The sequence below is a fragment of the Etheostoma spectabile genome, chromosome 8 (assembly GCF_008692095.1).
Source record: "Etheostoma spectabile isolate EspeVRDwgs_2016 chromosome 8, UIUC_Espe_1.0, whole genome shotgun sequence".
In the NCBI taxonomy this organism is placed as follows: Eukaryota; Metazoa; Chordata; class Actinopteri; order Perciformes; family Percidae; genus Etheostoma; species Etheostoma spectabile.
In genome coordinates, this window is record NC_045740.1 from 24,558,739 (window position 1) to 24,579,203 (window position 20,465).

Below are 20,465 nucleotides of genomic sequence, written 5' to 3' on the forward strand. Positions count from 1 at the left end.
AAAAAAGGTACAGCCCAACCCTGCGTTAAGACATTTTGTATGAATGGATCTGTCACACTCACATATATGGATCCAAGTTGTGATCTGTCAGAGTCGAACATCTGATAGTAATGCTGCACAAAGCTGGATCCTATCTGCTCCCACAGAGGCTGGTCCACCATTCTGAATCACCCTGCAACACACACTGGGAAGACAGAGAGAAGGAGAGCCCGTCAGAAAGACAGCAGAAAAAGTCAGTAACATATGCCGCCTCCTTATTCATTAGGCCACTAAGTTGGCTGGCTAAAAGAGTATGAAAAAAATGCCTGTAATAGGCTTTGGCAAAACTAACTTTGGGAGATCTGAAAGGTGTTCTTATTTTGTCCACCTCATTTATGTCAGTAAAGTTTCACTTATTAGAAATACTTCTCTAAACCATTTTTACATAGAAAAAAACATTATAAATACAGTTATATTACAATTCATTATAATCTTCAAGCGAACTAAGTATAGGTATTCAGATATCTAGCCTAAATCCAGTGTATATACTGTACCGTCACGCTGTACAGCCCAAGTGTCAAAAAGGCAATTACATACAGTATAACACTCGAAATAAAACTGCATTTACCTAATTTACTCATTTTCTTTAACAAAAACCCTACTTCCTTGATGCTGACCATCATTAAAAAAAAAAAGAAAACGACTAAACACGGCGAGGCTCAAAATGTACTAAAAATGTATCACCCATAGACTGTATACTACTATTAGTATACATTCTGCGGTGCCCCCACACTGTATGAAACATTAAAACTACTTTGGCTAGCCGAGTTTTGCTAAACACGCCGCTTGGGTGACACTGACAGCACAAGTCATGTGCTTCCACATATTAACCATTCACTGTGGCTAGCTAGTTACTGGAACAATCTGAGAGTTCTGAAAATGTGCGATGTAGTTTAAACATATCATGCATACCGACGGGACATACAGCTGCCGTACTAGGCCCGCATGGTAACGTTAAAAATGGAAAAGCTCTTGTAACGTTATGGCTAGCTAGTTAACGTTACGTTAAGCTAACTAACGTTAGCTGCTACTAGCTTGTGACCTGTCTTGTTTGTTAACGTTTTAGCCTGTGCTGTGAGTTCATATACATAACGTTAACATCCTCCACGTTGGCTAGTGTTAGACATCAGGTAAATTATATTTCCAGGCGTTAGCTAACTGGCTGGCGTTGGCCTTTTCACCAGTTGCTAAAAATACCCCGCCTTCTCCAAGTGTTGATGCCTCCTCCGGGCCCGCGCGCACAGCTGTGGAACCCCAAAGCAGCTAACGTTACGTTACCCTAGACAGGAGTGCCCAACGTTAACGTTAGCCCTAAACCGGTTAGGAGCAGCCAATTGAACTACTTATACTACCTTACACTTGTTCAAATTTCAGACTAAACTAGCGCTTTTTCTTTTCGGACATGTTTCCATTCACTATTCCATAAGACGGTTTCCTAAAAATTAGTAATAATAACTTACCTCTAACCAACGCCTAGGCCGAGGCCGGCTTCACAATCTCACAGAGCAGTAGTGTCTGCTGCCCTACGAGGGCACGCACTCAAAGACGTAACCGGCCGGTGGTTTGTGGGTATTGTAGTCATTAAGTCCAATCCTTTTTTTTTTCTCAGAAATGTTGTGTTTGTAGGGCTTAAACAACAAGTAAACAAGTAAAAAAATAACAGAATGAGTTGTTTTAGCTTTTCGATTTACATTTGTTTTGTCTGATTTAACTTATTTGAACCTCTATTTGATTATCTTATGGCCTATGTCATTTTGCATGCATAGGCTATGCAATAGGTTATGTGATATAAATATATAAATATTGGAAAATTACTCATCATCGATCTGCACTGGATAATACCTGCTAGCGGGCCCAGAGGCAATAATGTGCCGTGAGCGCCTTCAGCCATCCAGACTTCAACTCAATTTAACTTTAAATTGATGAACATTATTTAAACTATTCGGCCATCCAGACTTCAACTAAATGATTAACATTATACACAAAGTGAGCATGATATCAATTCAAATATTAAATATAGACCTAATAATGGGCCTCTCAACAAGATTAGATAAAAATGCAGGAGCCACCTTACAGCACTTACCATTTCAGTTTATATTGTGCTTTAGGTTATATGGTGCATATTAGTATAAAGTTGAAATTATTCAACTACCACAATAGTAATTGCAACACAGTGAATCTTTTTAGCCCATGGCAGTCGGCTACTTTGCCCAGTTGACACATGACTACATTTAAAGAAGCATCACATTACATCACCTACAATGAACTATGCACTGGAGGGGTAGAGAGCAGGCTACTGTGTGGTTCATTAGTAAGCTTGTGAAAGTGACAACTTTCTTTGCTGTGTTGGCAGTGCACCTAGTATCATTTGAAAGGACATGGCTATAAGCTTATGTTCCCCAACTTAAGGGGAAGGAACAAAGTGCATTGAATGACTAGCGGCCAGCCAGGTGTGTTTTCAAACAGTTACTTCTTATACAACATTTCTAGAGTTGATTCTGTGGGATATTTGGGGTCTGGTATTGCTTCAAAACGCGAACCAAATTGGTGGTGGACAGCAATTTGCTCAGAAACTATATTTAAGTAATGTTTTACGGTACTTGTAATATATGGAGTGTATCAACTTTATGTAAGTTTATACTTGATACTACTTCTCCACTACATTTCAGCGAAAAGTACAACATTCACTACATTTATTTCACAAATGATTGGTTTCTTTACAGATACTTATATATCATTCATACCTTAAACTCTGTATATACTGTAGCATATGCTATTTATTCATACTATAGCACGTGTTATTTAACATGTATTAATTGCTGTCTAACCAGTACTTCTGGTTAGACACTAACTACATTTCGTTGCTTTGTACTTGTGACATGTGCAATGACAATAAAGTTGAATGTAATCTAATCTAATAAAGATCTCAAATAAAAACATGTGTTAGACTTCTAAAATACACACTGTTAAGGTTAAACTAGTTGAAAAAATAAAAACAAGCGTCTGGTTGGGGGCATTTGCCACATTTTAGATGACTTGTCAGAGACAAGTAGTTCCCCCTCTTACCTTCTTTGATGGTTTCACTTAACCCTTGTGTTGACCATGCAACTTTTTGTTTCTCTCGGACTTTTCAACACGTTGGTCACTTTGAACTTTAAATGTTTTTGTGTTTTTTTTACCCCATGTTTAAGAAGAATTTAATTGACATTTTTGTCACTTTTTCCAACATTCTTATATAATTTCTTTCACATGCTATCAAATTGAATAAAAAGCCCAAATTCAATAAAAGTATTGCACTGATCATATATTTTACATTACGAAGAGCGTTGTAGGGAACATCCACGTTAGCCTGATTCCGCCCTCTAACGTACTTCCGCTCAATTTTTATTTCCCTTCAGCACTACGTCGGGGTTTGCGGTATATTCGCTGGTTTTCTCTGGTCAAATCTTTACCGGTCCAATCAGCAAACAGAGGGTGTGGCTGAGAACGATGCAATAGTTTGAGTTGTAGTTCTGTTATGGCGGCGGAGAACGATGTGAGTGAAGCCATTCGGTCCATTATGGCAACGTTGCCGAACATCCAGAAGTGAAAGCCCGAGCAGGACCAACTTTGTGAGCTTTGTTGGTGGCCATGATGTTGAGACCCTCCTCCCCCACGGGGTTTGTTTTGTCTGAAAGTTCTATTTTCCAGCTCGCTCTGTTAGCACTGAAGGAGTTAGCTAAGGCTAACGCTAGCGATGCAAAGGCAATGTCACGACCAAACGTTAGCGATTGGTTATGGCAGATACAGAGTGGCTCTTGGCAGATCCAATAGTTTTAAACTTCAACATAGGACCCGCCTTCAAGGAAGTTAACACTAGTCAATGGAGAGTAGCCAGACTCTCTGTCCAAAAGAAATGTACGAGAGTCTGGTAGGACCAGGCTACATCCACGTTACTTTTTGTTGGAAATTTGGTTGAAAGAAACCCCCATTTCTGATAAAGAAACTTTTAGAAAATTGGTCAAATTTGACCCAAGGACAACAGGAGGGTTAAATAACAGTTTGAGGCCTTAACCGATCCTCACTTAAGGATTGTTAATTCACAGTTCCTTTACACATTAATTGACGTGCAACAAAACTAACAGTAAGTTTACCTATTCTCACAGAAATACAAAGCTATTCTTTTCCTTTTTCCCATCAAACTGGTCTCTTTCACATGTTGCCGCTAGAGAAGAAGATCTTTGCCTTGTCTTAATTACTATCAATTTACAGGGGCTCAGGCCGGGCTCGGGCTTGTGCTCCGGGTTGTGCGGTAAATGAGCGACTAGGTGATGCGTTCTAATTACCTCGATAATGGATGCTGAGGAGGTGAAACCAAGGCTGGCCTCGGCCGATTATGTTTTGGATGCATTGGCAAAGAAAGCAAAGTCTGATAGCCGACATTAGTCAAGAATGAATTATGGGTGGCTGTGGCTCAGTGGTAGAGCGGTTGTCTGCCAATTGGAAGGTTGGGGGTTCAATCCCTGGCCCTGTAGTCCCATATCGAAGTGTCCTTGGGCAAGACACTGAACCCCAAGTTGCATCGGAGTGTGAATGTGTGTGAGTGGCACCTTGTATGGCAGCCTCGGCCACAGTGTGTGAATGGTGAATGTTTCCTGTATGATGTAAAAGCGCTTTGAGTAGTCGTTAGGACTAGAAAATCGCTATATAAATACAGCACATTTACATGTATAAATTACATATTCTTGGCAAAAGAGCTGTATGTATGCGCACATTTGAATAATGTCAGGCTGTAAACGGGTTCAGGCTTTTTAAAAGCTGTCAATTTAAATGTACTTGTCGGGCTTGGGCCTAATCACATAAAGCAGGGATCTTCAACATGGGTCCGGGACCCCTAGGGGGTCCTCAGAGTCAAATTATTGTAGGCCCAAAAATTAAGTTAATAAGCGACTTAATTTTGTTATATGTAGTAGGGGGTCCTTGCTACATGTCTCTTTCAGTTAAGGGGTCCTTGGCTTACAAAACGTCTGGACACGTGACTTGATCATTTGGTGAGCAACATTAAATTTAAATCCTCATGAGTCATGCATTATATCATCATGAGTCATGCATTAGTTCAACTATACTTAAAGTGACTTAAAGTGTAACTTTTGAATGTTTCTGAAACTGTGAAATTTTCCATCTGATGATCATAAATGACCTTAACGCTTAACACCAGAAAAGCCTGTGTTATTGAATCCAGCCAAGTAAAGGGTAGCAGGAGATTTACTTTATATAGACCTATTTATATTTTACTTTAAATTTAGAAGTTATCTGTTGTAGTAATGGCTGATAATGGGGCAGGACCATCACAGAAAAAGGAAATAAACAAAGAACACCTAAAAGCTAGAAGGGAAAGTGAAAGACAACGGGCAAAACCAAAGTAACAAGATGGAGATAATTAAATAATGTATGTTAAATGTCTTTAAATTTCATTCATAAAAATAACTTTACAATGAGTGATGTGGTTGTACGTCAGTAGTCAACAATAAATTACGTCCTCCTTCCATTTAGCGCAGACTTTTTTTTTTAATGAAATGTGCTTTTTTTGCTAGTTATTAATTATTACATTGGTTGCTACCACAAACGCTTAATGCTTTGGCTCATAACACAATGACAGTGATACCCGGTTTAGCTCACGACACATCCAAAGTAGGCTAAGTTACCGTGTGCAACACCTGAAATGCAACGTTACATCTGTAATGTTTTACATTCATCGTATGTATATGTCGTCCCAGTAATGCCTAGAACTTTACGACAGCAACTGTGGTAAAAACACAACCACTTTTGTCCAAAGGGCCGCTGAAATCAACAAACTGAAAGTTCCATATAGCTACTGTAACTATCTGATTTGTACCCTTATTACGTGTTACAGAATTATAATAAAGTGTTACTTTTTCCTATTATTACTTCCGTGTTGTTGATCAACAGGCTTGAAAATTGATTCTCCCACTCTAATTAGGGTTACACAATATACTGTAGGTGTGCAAGCTACTGAAGACAATGACCATGGTGAAGTGAATATCGGTCATACAATACAAAAATACATATTTCCATTTAAAAGAGTCATTTTAATTTTGCACAAACCCTACAGTGTACCTTGGATTGCTTCTGCCATATTCCACTGATGAAATGAGCCCTTCACAAGATGGAATTATAATGTTGCTCTGCTTTTGACTAGATCCTGGCAAATTGACATGGCCATATTTTGGGTAAAAAGGACTGGAGGACATTTTCAAAACATGACGTCAACATGAACAGTAAAATCGGCATTTACAGATTACGGTCCATGACTAAAAGCAGCTTATCTTGGGTGGCCACTTTATCATTAACAGCACATTCATTAATCTCTTTCTCCAGACCATGAACTTCAAGGGCTTTTAAGGTTGGCTTGATTCCTCACTTTCTTTATGCAGATGTAGTCGTATATACCATCTGCAGTGTTATCTGCCATCAAGCTGTAAGAACACAACACAACTATGCTTCACACACACCAGAATGAATGTGTGTCCTCTTAGCGTTCCACAGGCTGTGGTGAAAGAATGTAAGCATGTAAAGAGTAATATACAACATGTATCAGGTCTATAGATATCTTAATCCAATTATCCAAATACTATCTTTGTTATGCAATTTTCTGTCTCCATTCATGTATTTACGTTGATGAATCAGCAGTGGATAGATTTGTTTGAGGCCTTCTGTGACATGTTAGTCTGGATCAATGGAAGTACATTTCCAGGATATCTGCCTGACATCCGGTGCGCTTAGCTTCCGCTCTGTGTGTTGGCGTTCTCAAACTGTTTGCATTGGGAAACAACAAACTTCAAGTGGCAAGCTACATGCTAAAAATGACACGTTTTGAAGAACATTTGGATCGTGCAACAAGGCAGGCAACATCCCGTTCAGTTGACTTGAAACAAGGCTCTGGGTAGGGTGGGTTTACTAGGGACAGTTTACTTGTTTTTTTAAATAACTGAGACTTGCATTGAAGGCTGCAACATTTATTTATACATGTACATTTGCAGTCATTTAAATATCAGGAACTGTTAAAAAAGTATTGCGGGGCAATTAATAATGTGTAATTCAAGAATAAATGTTCTATTATATACCTTCTTTTTTCTTTTTTTAAATGCCCTTCTTAATTGACAATCAATAAAATTAACAACATTAAACAGTTGCTGGCATAAAATGGATTTGATGCAGCCTTTTCTTCTGATTATTCAAGAGCTGGAGGTAAGGTTGCCACCCCAGATTCTGCTAGCTGTTGGAGCATGTCAAGAGAGCAAAATCTTAGAAAGCATGCAGAAAACCATTCAAACTCTTTTCCAACAGTACAGTTCATTTAGGAAGTAGTCAGACCCCTTCACTTTTGTGATGTTGCAGCCCTAGGCCACAAGACCTTCTATAGACGGGTGAGCCTTTCCACATCATGTCCAACCAGTTGAATTTGCTCCAGCTGGACTCCAATTAAGATGTAGACACGAGTCAAATATGATCAAGAGAAATGGGAGGCACCGGAGCTAAATTTAAATCATCATAGAAAAGAGCCTGAATACTTATGTCAATATTATATTTCAGTTTTTTCTTTTTAATAAATGTGCAAGAAATTCTAATGTCCCGTTTCTGATTTGCCATTATGGGGCATTAAGTTTAGATTGACAAGGGAAACATTTACTTAAATAATTATAGCGTGCTGCAACACAACTAAATGTGAAAAAACTGAATCGGGGTGAATATTTTCTGAATGCACTGTGACTGCATATTTAAAATTGCTTCACTAATTCCTGTACATTTTGAAGTGTTGTTCAATGGTTTCACCAAATGAGAGCACAAATGCATGTTGTGGAAAACATTTTGTGAATTATGCAAACTAAAATCAGCCTGAAAAAAAACCAACCAAAAAACATGAAACCTGTGCTGGTACGTACCAGGCTGTGGAGTCTCTGAGAGGAGATGGTGTCATTACTGTTGTCTGGTTCGCTTTGAGCCGAGGCCACAAGTTGATCTATTTCCTGATCTGACTTCAGAGGGAACGCTGTTCTCAGGGCCGCCCTACACACAAGTACATGCACAAAACACACTCTTTTGACAGAGAAAAACAGAGACAGCCATAGAGAACAAAAACTCTTCTGCTGAAGGCTTTATTTTGGAAGTTTGTCCTCTGCTGAATTTAGGTCTAAGGATAGAGGGTGTCATACATTGCACAGATTGTAAGGCCTCGGAGGCAAGTTTGTGATTTATAGGCTATATAAATAAAAATGTTGTGTGCTCTTCTGTGTGCCTCTCTTTCTATCACCTAAACTCCAGGACAGTGAGTGTGCTGCTCTCAGGGGCATCCGAGTCGATCGGGTCTTTTAGGTCGCGGGACTGAATCTGGCTTTGCCCTCGGGACTCATCCATCTGAAAAACAACACACAGCTTTTAAAGAAACAGTTTAACATTTGGGAGAATATGTTTCTTCACCTTTTTGCAACAAGTTATCCAAGTAGATCGATACTACTCTTGTGTCTGTTAGTTCAATATGAAACTGAAAATGGTTATCTTAATTTAGCTTAGCATAAGTAATGAATGGGGGAAAATAGCTAGTCTGGTTCTGTCCAAAGGTTTAAAAAACAAAAAACAATAACACCAACTAGCATCTAAAAAATCTAAAAAATCAATGTTATATGTTTTTTTTTATCTGTTAAAATACATTGTCTCAAACAAGTCTCTTTTATCATGTTCTAAATCAAAAAAACACACACACACACACTTCTGCAGAAAGGTGCCGCATTGCCGGATTATGAGTGAAAGCAGAGCTTCATCCTGAGTGTTTCTGTGTGATTGTGTCAGTTATATACTTGTGTGTCAATATGAGATGCTGAGGGGAAAAGTGACGGTCCGGACAACGGTCCTGACTATCCAAGTAATATGAAAGAGAAGATACAGGCAGAGGGCAGGGTCTCTGCAGATGCAGATACCGCCACACACTTCTAGTGGGTCATTAGTAATGATTGAGAGGAATTACTTTGTTTTACTCCATACATTTATTTTTTGAGAAAAGCATTGGATGTCATTTTAATTAGCAATTGTAGTTTGTGGTAAGCAGATCTTTTTTTCCCTTTGGACAGAGAGATAGCTTGTTTTAAAGCCTTTGTGCTAAGCTAAGCTAACTGTCTTCATCCACATTTAGGGTAATATGTTATGGCTCATTTGGGGTTGCCAACAAATTCATATTTTAGCAGATACACTTACACATTCACACATGATCACCTTTACTGTAGATTTGGAGAAAACACTTCACACAGGCCGATCACAACAATTAGGAAAGAAATCGAGAAAAAATACCAGATGCTTAGTAATACTGTAAGTAGTAAACTAAATGCAAGGTGTTCTTAAAGTTGATGGTCAACTATAAAAAGAAAAAGAAAAAAGGAAGCCACTAGCTTCAGGCAGACTTGCACCGAGCCAAGGATGGGACCAATTACTGTTTCCATGATGGCTATCCAAAATTCTGATACTATAAAACTAGCTCTGGAATGTTTTTAGTTTTTTTTTTAAAGTGGTAGACTGGGCCTATGGAAAATGTGTATACATGTATACATTAGGCCGGCAATTCGTCATCCAAAGGAAGATCTCATCACAAAGCCCCTTTCTGGGCAGCGTAAACAACAGTGGAAGTTTCACATTGCTCCAAATTTTATTTTTAAACAAACCATTTTAAATTAATAACTATGCCAAAAAGTTGCTGAGAAAAGAATCACACTGTCACATCAGGAAAATACCAACCAGCTGTTGTGTAGCAGGTTAATCAAGATTTTCACACTGATATATGAGACTCATAAGATACAAGGAATATTCTCAGTCAGTGTGGTAAGTAATGTTGGCTTTAAGGGATTCACCCTAAGGTCCTTTGCACCATGACCTCAAGCCAAACATCCCACCAGAAGCTTTTTTCCCTTGGTCTAACATAGGTTAAGTTAGCACTATTAGCCGAATGGTTTAGTATAGGTGCTAATGGAACCAAAGGTGTAGCTCGTAAATTACCCCACTAATAATGCCCGGAATGACACTCAGGCCCTAATTAATAGTGAATGTGATGTTTTATTAAGTAGAATTACATTGAGTTGTTCCTATACAATATTTCCTATATTTCTAAGCAAATTTTCTATGCTGTATTTTGATAAAATGCCCAACCCCCTATGTGCCCCCCCCTTAATGTATATTGGTCCCCAGTGTGCCACCCTACTTAAAAAATCCTGGAAGCCCCCCTGGCTACAAGGTGATCTATATATCTAATATTAGTTCTTAAGGTGTATTTATGTTCTGCCACTCTCTTTCAAAGGCCTCTTAGTGCGCCACATATAAAAACATTTACATGGGCAAGTAAGGTGGTACACAATATATGTGGAGTTACACTTATAAAATGTTTATTTCCATGTGACTTGTTTGTCTTGAGATCTGCAAATTCCTTCTCTTGTCAAAGCAGTGATTACAGGTAGTTTGCATTCACTAAAATTAAAAAGTGCCAATAGGTCTCTAAAGCTAAAGGCCTCCTCTCCTAACTGGAAGATAATTGTGTGCAAGTCTGTGCTTTCTTTTTGTAGCAGAAAGGTCAAAGAATACTGGAATGTCTTCTTCAGGAAGGGGGTCGCTCGAGGATGTCCCAATTAGAATGATCTGCCGGATCTGCTGAGCCTGTTTGCTGAAATGTACAACAAAATGTATACCTGAAGTATCTTATCTCTGTCAATACTATTGATGTAGGAGGTAATGTTGTGTGATGAAAGCTGCTTTAGTCTGACCTGGCAAAATAGAAGTGTTTTTTGTGTGATCTGTCTTAAAAAGCATTTAGTCAGCGCTGCCGGAAATTCTGTCAGATCATGCCCAGATGTCCGTTACCTTCCTCTGTCTTTGTGTTGGAATTTCAAACTCGAATCGATTTTTTGAGGACTATGGTTAACTGCTCCTCAGATCTCTGCAGGGTAAATCCAGACAGCTAGCTAGACCATCTGTCCAATCTGACTTCTTTGAACGAGCACATGTTCCACCAAAACACATTATTTTCCGAGGCTAATTTGCAGCGGCTCTGTGGCTTTCTATGGTGCTGAGCACCGTCCAAGACGATTGTGACTGATTTAAAGAAATGCCAATAAACCAGAGCAAGGAATTCTGTGTGGACTAGCCAGACTCTGCTCCACATTGTTGTGGAGGAAGGTCTGGCAATGTGAGACTAGTCAGGGCATTAAAAAGTACCTGCACAGTGATGGGGTCCTGTGTCTTGTTCTGCATGCTGCCATCTTTGTGGAGCTCCAGCAGGGTGTCATACTCTATCTTCAACTGATCAAAGTCACCCTGCAGCGTCTTCAACTGGACACCACAGAAAATACAAAAACATCACCATGGTGAGGAGTGTTAACATTTAACATTTGTTTGTACTGTGTGTGCAGTGTATGTGTCTATATGGGCCACCTGCTGTAGGTTCTGTCTGTGTGTTTGTTCCAGGGTGTCCCAGTTGCGTCTTGGCACGACAACCCAGTACTCTGCCTTCATCCTGGTGAGCTCCATCTGGGCTTTGGTCAGGTCTTCCCGACACACCTTCAGAGCGAGCTGCAGCTCCACAGGGTCTTTAGCCGCTTTTATTTTATAAAACAGATTTCAGAAAACATACTTCTTAAATTTAGATATTTATGTTTTTTTGTTGAGCCTTTTATTTTTTTTCAAATTCCTAACATGACATAACATTTTTCATGTTTAGCATTATTTAGGAAATACCAATCAAACTTGATCTTTTCTTATAGAAATTTATTGAAATTCTCCAAAGCACAGCGCCATAATATTTCAGGTCTTCCTTAAAGACAGGATTGGCTATATTATAACGGATTATTTGAAGTACTCACCTAAAGTGTTTTGATATTCCTTTTTGATGCCAGAAAGAAGGGGTTAGTAGAGCGGCATCTTGTACCTTTTTTTGTGCTTAGCGTTGTTTGGGAAATATACTTTTGCAATATGCCATCTTGCTGAGTTTTTAGTAGAAAAGTGCATACGCATGTTCCCCAAAATGATAAACTATTCCTTTACAGACTTTGTAAGAGCCTTAACCATAAGTTGTAAGTCAGTGGGCAAAGTTTTCGAAGAATATAATGTAATAAACAGGTTCCAAGCTGGGCTGCAACTACATTATTTTCACTATTGATTAATCCGTCCGTTATTTCTTGTTCAATGAACGAGTCATTTGGTCTAGAAACATGCCCACCACATCCAAAAGCCCAAGCTGAAGTCTTCAAATGTCTTGTTTTGCACAACCAAGAGTCCAAAACCTAAACATAGTCAGTTTACAATCGCAAAAGACTAATGAAACCAGGAAATATTCACATTTGAAAATCTGGAACCAGAGAATTAGTTTAAGAACAAAATGACTTAAAATGACTGATTATCAAAATTGTTTCTGAGTCATTTTCAGTTGATTGACTGATCAACTAATTGAATAATTGATGATTATTTGCAACTCTACCAATGTTGTCATCTGCAGGATGCTCCTCCTTCGCAGAGCCTCGTGTTAGGTCATTGAGCTGCCAGATCAGCAGCTTGCGGGCATCCCGCTCCTCCCTGTACTGCAGATACTGCTGGGAGAGTTGAGACTGCAGACGGTCCACCTGGAAAGGCATGGAACATAGTGGGGTGGGTGAGACAAGATTAGGGCTGGGTATCATTTAATAATATTCAATACCGGTAGAGATACCAGTACCGTGACTTTGACACCGGTTTCTAAACGATATTTTTTTTTCAATACCAAATTTTATAAAACTTAAAGAAATTACAACATAACTGCACCAATGTATTTATTTATTTTTCAGGTCCTGCTACGTGAGCCCTGTTTTTCCTGCGTGTCTCAATGACAGGTAACATTAGAGAGCCAATCACAGACATCTTGGTAGAAGCATGCTGCATGCTTATTGGCTCACTGACCCTGATGAGATTTACTCCCTAGGTATTGAAATAGTGTATTGAATGACGAGGCATTTTTTTATACTTAATACTTTAGAGGCAATTCGGTCTGTGCCTAAAATGTGTTGGAGTCGGTACTCAGTCCTAGACAAGATAGTGAAATAATCTTTAAACTTTTTTTAAAATAACCAAACTCCTTCAAACCACCACGGTAAATAAAGAAATATGGCTTTACTGCCCACCATTGACGTTACAATCTGAACTAAAGGGAAATCCACCTGTTACCCTAAATAACTTTTTCATACATATTTTTGAGATCAGGAAAGCACATTAAATACATATTTAAGATAATATTTAGGAGAGTTGTATTCTTTAAAAAGCCACATAAATGACTAAATAAATTGTGGTTAGAACACTCCTTTACAAGTATGCCATGTACCACTGCCTCCATGGCCTTTTCTTTTTCCCTCATGGCCTCAATGAGCCTCTGCAGTTGCTGCTTCTCCCTTTTCAAGGCTCCAATCTCAGCCTGCTCCTCTGCCCAGCGAGCTTGAATCTTCCTGTCACATTCCTCTGTCACTAGCCTCAGACGGGATCGCAGTGGTTCCAGTTCTCGGATTTGACCCTGCAGATATGCTGAACATATGTAAAATGCAATAATATTATCTATCATTCATGGAACTGTATGTCAAACATCAAAAACATTCATTAAAAACTAAAATATTTTCTATTATTAAAATAACAAATTAGAAAAATATGAAACTTTGGCTGAGTAATGCTTTCTCTGATTGATTTATGGTTTTATGTATATTTTAACTGTTATTTTATTATGTTTTTCTGACCCAATTTCTAAATGTAACTCAGACAGTGAGGTGGCTGGCTGTAACTTGACCTTGTCAGTGAAACTTACTGTAGATATTACCAAACTACGTTAAGTGTTTACAATTGCATATAAAAAAAATCTGACTTCATTTAAGTCTCTGAAAATAACTTGATCTTTTCTTGTAGAAATTTATTCAAAATTCTCCAAAGCATAGCGCCATAATATTTCAGATCTTTGTCAAAGAGAGGATTGCCTTTATTATACTTATAACTGATATATATATATATATATATATACACATATAGATATATCTATATGTATATATATAGAGACATATATATATAGAGATATATATATATATATAGAGATATATATATCTCTATATATACACACACACACACACACACACACACACACCACTTTAAGACAGCATTCAGGAGAGTTTTAGAAATAGTGTAATTATTCATATTATATAGTGTATAATTATAGTGTAATTACTCATAGAGGTACTGACCTAAAGTGTTTTCATATTCCTTTTTGATGTCAGAAAGAAGCGGTTGGTAGGTTTTGAACTCTTTGATGAAACAACCAAAGACATCACGGTAGACCTATAGCCAAAGCAGATAAAAATATGTCAGTACTTTCTCAGGCAAGAAAATGTTTGTATGGTATGGCAAAAAACTACAACAAAACAACATAGCACCTGTAGTTTCAGTTCCTGAAATGTTGGCTCATGGGAGCTGATTGTATGCAGCTCCTTGTTCACATAGCTCTCTAAGTGCATCAGAAGTTGAGGCTTTCTCCCCGGGCCTGCACATATGTAACTGCTACCTGTACAGCACAACTATAAGACACACACAATATTTTTCATATTCAATAATAAAAAGTAGGCTTAATGAGTGAAATTCTGCCAGGTTTAATGAACCTCTAGTTACCTGGCTTGCTTACCTTTCTTGCTGCTGGTTGGACAGAAACAGCACTAGCACTTTCTCTTTCTTGCCCTTCTTCTGGTGTCTGGACAGTGTCATTTTGTAGTCTATGCTCATATGTAAGTCTAAAATAAAAAAGAGCAAAAATACATTTAACATTTTAGTTAACTCTAAATATAGCCATATAGCTAGCAGGGTAGTTAGTTCCAATAATAGACTAGCTAACGTTAGCTGCAATATTTTTGCTTTATGACAATCTCAATTACTTGCCTTTGTTTATGTGACGGAGTTAAAGGTGGGAATTTAATATCTTTATGTGGTGACATCTCTAGCTAGCGTCTATATGAAGGCCAACATGACATAACAACCTCTTGTCCTTTAACTGCTGAATGCTGCCCGTTTGGCTTTAGCACACAGATCGCAGCATTGTAACATGGTTCCCATGGTAACAAGACGGAACACACTGCAAGACCCACATAGGAGGCCGTGGCGCGCCTAACTAGTTTTCAAATTGTGTAAACTTTCCTTTTAAATAAAACAGAAACTTTCTAACCACTGGAAACATGTGTATAGGTCAGACCATCAACGCTGACTAGTTTCCAATAACAAATATGATGAATAAATAAACAAACAAACGGGCAACTACTTTATAAATATCACATTAAAAAAAATAATGAAGTGATTAAACAGATCACCATATGTCAAAATCACATAAGTAGAAACTCTGTCACGTCAGGCATATTTTTAGAAAAATACACTTCGTTTTCGTTCTGTTAATAATGCTGTCAATTAATTTTCATCTCGCTAGCAGAGATATATGTGTGGTTACACGTTCTCCATATGTGGCACACACAGTACATGTGGATAAAATTAGAGATAAGGATAAAATTATAAATGTTCTAAAAACGGTCTATACATTTACACAGCTGAAAAACTACATTTCCTCTACCTTTCTCGATGGAAGTCCTAGACCAGGGTAACGGTAGTGGAGCTGTGTAGTCATTATTAGGGACAGTATCATAAAAGCGAGCGTGCAGCTGAACTACAGTACCCAAACGGCACTGTTCCAGCCTACAGTACATTCTGCTGCTTATCCGGGGGATGTCACACCGCTGCTATTTTCTCCCCTCAGTCCTTCTCACTCTCAGCCCACAGCTCAAGCGGACTGACACGGGGCTTAGGATAGAAAGAAACGAACAATAAGATACAAAACAGAGGCCAAAATGGCAGAGCTTGGAGCGGGAAGCCTGTCGTTAGGGGATCCTGCATTTAATTATCAGGAACACGAGCTGAACGAGCGGCTGAAACGGCTGTACCCGGCTGTGAACGAGGAAGAGACCCCTTTACCCCGATCCTGGAGCCCCAAGGATAAATACAGCTACATTGGGCTGTCACAGAACAACCTGCGGGTCCATTACAAAGGTTAGAGAGCTGGCTCAGTCCTGATGGTCTGACAAGTAACGTTAACGTTAGTCACAACAACAGAGGGTCTCAGCTCAAATCTGTCACTGTGTTGTTGCGAAGGGGGGTTTCTCACTCTCACTCTCTCTCTCACACACACACACACACACACACACATACAAACACAGACACAAATACACACACACACACAGTATGCGATTATGTTGATTGTGTACGCGCGCTTGCGCGTGTGTGTCTGTACTCTTGGTAAATCTAGTCTGAGCTGCCTCTCCTGTCCTGTAACCTTGCTTTGTTTCACAAATGAGCAGAGGAATGCCCAAATGGGTGACAGTGAACTCGCTAACCCTGACAGTTGGTCTTATTACCACCTCACTGAAATTCACCTTCAACAACGCGGCTTTCCTTTGTTTATTTGGCGTTTATGACGTTAATTGTTTGCAGTAAACCGACAGTGCATCTGACGTTCTCTGTAGTTTGTACTGGAAGGGGGCATTGACAGCAATAACGACGCATATAGCTACAAGCGTATGTCAGTAAGCTAACTAATGGTATTTAACAAACAGGAGCTAACGTTAGCAAACGGCAAGCTATCTCATCAGCATATATAGCTACAGCAGTTGGCCTTGTGGCTAACTAGCTTGCTAACGTTAGCTTCTTGTAACTAATATGGATTTAACAAAACAGTAAGATAAGCTGGCTACTAGATGGACAAGAGCCTAACGTGTTGTTAACATATTTCAACGTAGCTGAGTCCAGAGGGCAATGCTGCAATTGTTTAGTTTTTGACAACAGCAAGCACCAAAACAGAATAAATATGGCGTTGTTGTTTTCTCGCGTGATTTCAGTGGCAGTGTTCTAGAAGTCTTTTCCAGAATTCGTAAATCATTTTTTCCAGCCTGGAAGCAACCGGTCCAACTCCATTCAGAACAGTCTCATGTCCAACCTCCAGCAGGCAGCAGCTCAATTTCAACAGCTGCTGTGAGGGAGGAGGCCTCTGCGTATTACGTTAGGCCAATTGTACAGATCTTGTAATTAATATTTGGTATCGGCAGATTTAGGTATTTTCACAATAACAACAACTTTACTTGTCAGATGTATGTTGCAGTCAATCCCTTATTCGGATGGCTAAAGCCGGTCAGTATGGACCACCAGGCCATCAACTGGATTATTTTATATATTCAGCACTTAACCAAAAACATGACCATGTTAAGTCCTGTTGTCAGTCTTTTGCCTGCTCTTGTATTTTCCGTCAGGCGACAGTCAGGGCACCCCCCCAATAGTTGGCAAGCTAACCCAGCATCTCAGGCCAGGCGATGAAAAATCTCCACAGAGGCATTGCAAGGCCACTTTGAGCCCTGCTGGCTGTTTACATCAGTGAAACATGCAGAGGATGAGAGGATGCAGGCAGTCTGTGTAACCCATTTTGGAAAGCTTATTTGGCACATAGTAATAGTCCTGCTGCTCGTGAATAGCAGAGAAGGTCTTTTATTTGTTAAAATCAAGACTCTCAGGCAGATAGCCAGATATAACCCAAATAATAGTTGATGCATAATGGATCAGCTCCCTGCTGTTGATATGAACAGTGTTCAAATTTAATATAAGCCTACATTCTGGTTATCAGTGTTGTAGATTGCATACTTTCTTTGTGGATCCTGGGCTCCAAGTTGATACCAATAAAAATGTGACAAAAAGAGTTGTGAAAAAGCTTTTTTTCCATCTAGCCTTACATTACAATGAAGGATATTGAGATCCTGGCATTCTGTCTAGAATTACCCATGTACTTGTCACAGCTATGGAATTGGCACAAATTGATGACATGTATGTCTAAAGAGAAGACATGCCATTTATGTAGAGCACAGTCTTTGTGGATGAAAAGTGCACAGATTAAGTGACCCTGCACAATTGTTCAGGGATGATGTATAAATAGGTATATTCTGGATTGTGCAGGATACTTTCTCCTCCTGGTAGTCTTAGCTCCTGCTCTCTTCCCTCACCCTTGTGGTTTGAATTCTATTTTGACCAATTTGTGCCACTTTTCTTGGTTTAAGACCACACAGTGTCTATCTAGTCCTGCTGTGCACAGACAGATTCATCTATCCAGTCTCAACAGATTTATACAGTACATAAACACACAAACTAATGGACTTAGTGCGAATGATTAAATCAATTGAGTGATGTCATTTTGTTTTTAACGAGCCCTCTGGTCCATGGATTCTTTTGCCTTATTTTGATGTAGAGGATTTCATTGTTCTTTTAGTAGGCCTTAAAGGGACAGTTCACCTCAAAATCAAAAATATTTTTTTTTTTCCTTTTATCTGTAGTGCTATCTATCAATTGAGATTGTTTTGGTATAATTTGCCCAGTGTTAGAGATTTCAACTTTTCTTAACTAAAACGTTTGCTGTACTTCCGACATTAATCTTCAACTGTTTATATACCAACTTATAATATACCTGTTGATCTCTGAACATTTTCTCCATCGTTGAGGCATTATTTTTTTTCCTGCCCTAATGTGCTGTGATTGGCTGATAATAGTGTGCCGTCATTGGCCATCTACACCGGGCGGATCTGGTCACTGGTCGCTCAACGTCATATGTGTCAATGCTCTACATGGTTGTAGATCTGTCCAATTATGTCTAGAAGCATTTTGGTCTACCCCGTTGATTACCGCCCCTTGGAAATCCAAAATGAACTGAGAGGTTCCAGACAGCGATTTGGGTGAGCCCAAACATGCTGTGAATGAAACATATTTTAACCCATTTCCTTGATCCTATCCTTATAGTGACAACCCAAATAGTCTCAGATTGTCACAGTGCTGCTGAGTAAGTTCTGACTACACCACGTACAGTATACATTCTAGGATAGGATAAAAAAAAAACGCTCTGAGTTATCTGGGCATTTCTTTAAACCAATCACAGTTGCCTTGGTTTGCGCTAAGCTTTGGCTGCTGTGACCGTGGCTCTGCAAAATAGTCAGTTGAATTTTATTAAAAGTGTCAAATCACAACAGAAGTTACCTCATGACACTTTATAGGTAGAGTAGGTCTAGAGCACACTATCATTTACAGAGACCCGACAATTCCCCCATGAGCATGTATTTGGTGCGACAGTGGCAAGGAAAAACTTCCTTTAACAGGCAGAAACAGAAACCTTTAACAGACAGACCTCAACTTTTGGTGGCTGGCCATCGGCCTTTGCCGGTTGGGACACAGAAACCCATATACAGATATACAAAAAAATAGAGTTTATTAGCATCACAGTGTCAGGGAGAGGATCTATATCCAAGCCATACAGAGTAATGGCATAAAATTATATGTAAAATATATATTACATATTATTTTATACTTAATATATGCATAAATATATATTATACATACAATATTATTACATAAAATATATAGCCACTACATGAACCATCAAAAACTCAAAAAATAAAACAAAATAACTGGATGGGGTTAAATTGCAGTAAAAGAGGGTGTAGAGTTGACCTTAACTTTGATGAATTTATAGTTTATCAGACCCCAGATAAGACAATAAGTTAACGTTAGCTAACCCTGCGGTCCCTCTGCCTTTGACTTATCTTAGACGTATTCCCCCCCCCCCCCATCATACAGTAACGTTATTCACTTAATATTTAAAATGGTTTCCAGGTTAGTGGAGATGCATACCACTCAAAACTAACATGAAAAAACGGTGTAATGTTCCCTCAGCGTTTTGTTCTGTTGTTAAACTGTATGTAAAGTGCTGGATTTTTCCATAATGGAAATACCTAGCAAATAAGCCCACTGAAGGCGAAGCTGTTGTTCATATTTTAGCACAATGTTTAGTAATGACAGTAGTATTGGTCATAGTGAGTGAAAATGTGATGTGAGATGCACATTGTGTTTTGTATCTGGAATTGTGAGCTGTGTAACGTTGTGTAATATCAGTAAAGCTGAACCGACTCACAGTAGTAAAACAGATTTTATTTTGATCCAAAGACTCTTTCTCTGAGAGAAAGGACACATCATTAAAACATTATACCCTGGCTGGAATGTAATTGTAAGAAATATGGTTCTTAGAAACAATTGCAAATAAAAGGTTAACGAGTAGTCGTGTTAAATCATTGTGATTTCAATATTGACCACATTTTTTCCATAATTGCACAGCCCTAGGGCACACATGTCACTTTGAGCAGTTCTATATACTCAAACTGCCTATCCACAGCACACGAAGGTAGCCTAAGCCACACATGCAGAGATGGCAAAAGTACTCACTTCCCGTACTTCTGTAGAAGTACTTGATGTTAAAAATACTCTGGTAAAAGTAGAAG

General features: G+C 38.9%; 3 protein-coding genes across 5 annotated transcripts in view; 1 reads left to right on the forward strand and 2 right to left on the reverse strand.

The window, feature by feature from the left end:
* Positions 1-1,706, reverse strand: part of nutf2 (nuclear transport factor 2) — an 8,999-nt gene extending 7,293 nt beyond the window's left edge. Inside the window, exons 1-2 of one of the 2 annotated variants that reach the window (XM_032524179.1) lie at positions 1,500-1,706; positions 63-184 (exon numbers count right to left, since the gene is read on the reverse strand). In XM_032524179.1, coding sequence (XP_032380070.1) covers positions 63-161 — 99 coding nt within the window. In that variant the 5' untranslated portion in view covers positions 162-184; positions 1,500-1,706. Of the gene's footprint in view, positions 1-62; positions 185-951; positions 973-1,499 lie in introns of those variants that run through there. The other variant, XM_032524180.1, reaches the window with a different exon arrangement.
* A 5,468-nt stretch (positions 1,707-7,174) lies between these two features.
* Positions 7,175-15,794, reverse strand: tsnaxip1 (translin-associated factor X interacting protein 1). 2 transcript variants are annotated; one of them, XM_032523445.1, is made up of 11 exons: positions 15,683-15,794; positions 14,753-14,858; positions 14,508-14,648; positions 14,319-14,412; positions 13,421-13,617; positions 12,548-12,689; positions 11,506-11,669; positions 11,290-11,403; positions 8,351-8,454; positions 7,983-8,106; positions 7,175-7,315 (listed from the first exon to the last, which is right to left on the reverse strand). In XM_032523445.1, the coding sequence occupies exons 3-11, from the start codon at positions 14,586-14,588 to the stop codon at positions 7,271-7,273; spliced, it is 1,065 nt and encodes a 354-aa protein (XP_032379336.1). In that variant the 5' UTR covers positions 14,589-14,648; positions 14,753-14,858; positions 15,683-15,794; the 3' UTR covers positions 7,175-7,270. The 2 variants fall into 2 exon arrangements, with proteins under 2 accessions (XP_032379336.1, XP_032379335.1); XM_032523444.1 differs by lacking the exon at positions 15,683-15,794 and adding an exon at positions 15,004-15,363.
* Position 15,795: 1 nt separating this feature from the next.
* Positions 15,796-20,465, forward strand: part of ranbp10 (RAN binding protein 10) — a 60,661-nt gene continuing 55,991 nt past the window's right edge. Inside the window, exon 1 of the mRNA XM_032523443.1 lies at positions 15,796-16,155. Within this exon, the coding sequence (XP_032379334.1) occupies positions 15,957-16,155 (199 nt within the window). The 5' untranslated portion in view covers positions 15,796-15,956. The remainder of the gene's footprint in view (positions 16,156-20,465) is intronic.

Bases quoted from the DNA above. Each gene is read 5' to 3' on its own strand.
- tsnaxip1 (XM_032523444.1), bottom strand. From the start codon at position 15,059: ATGTCACCACATAAAGATATTAAATTCCCACCTTTAACTCCGTCACAT. The intron at 14,859-15,003 runs GCAAGTAATTGA...TTTTTATTTTAG, and splicing joins ACTCCGTCACATAAACAAAG to ACTTACATATGAGCATAGAC. The intron at 11,670-12,547 runs GTAGAGTTGCAA...ATAAAATAAAAG, and splicing joins TCCTGCAGATGACAACATTG to CGGCTAAAGACCCTGTGGAG.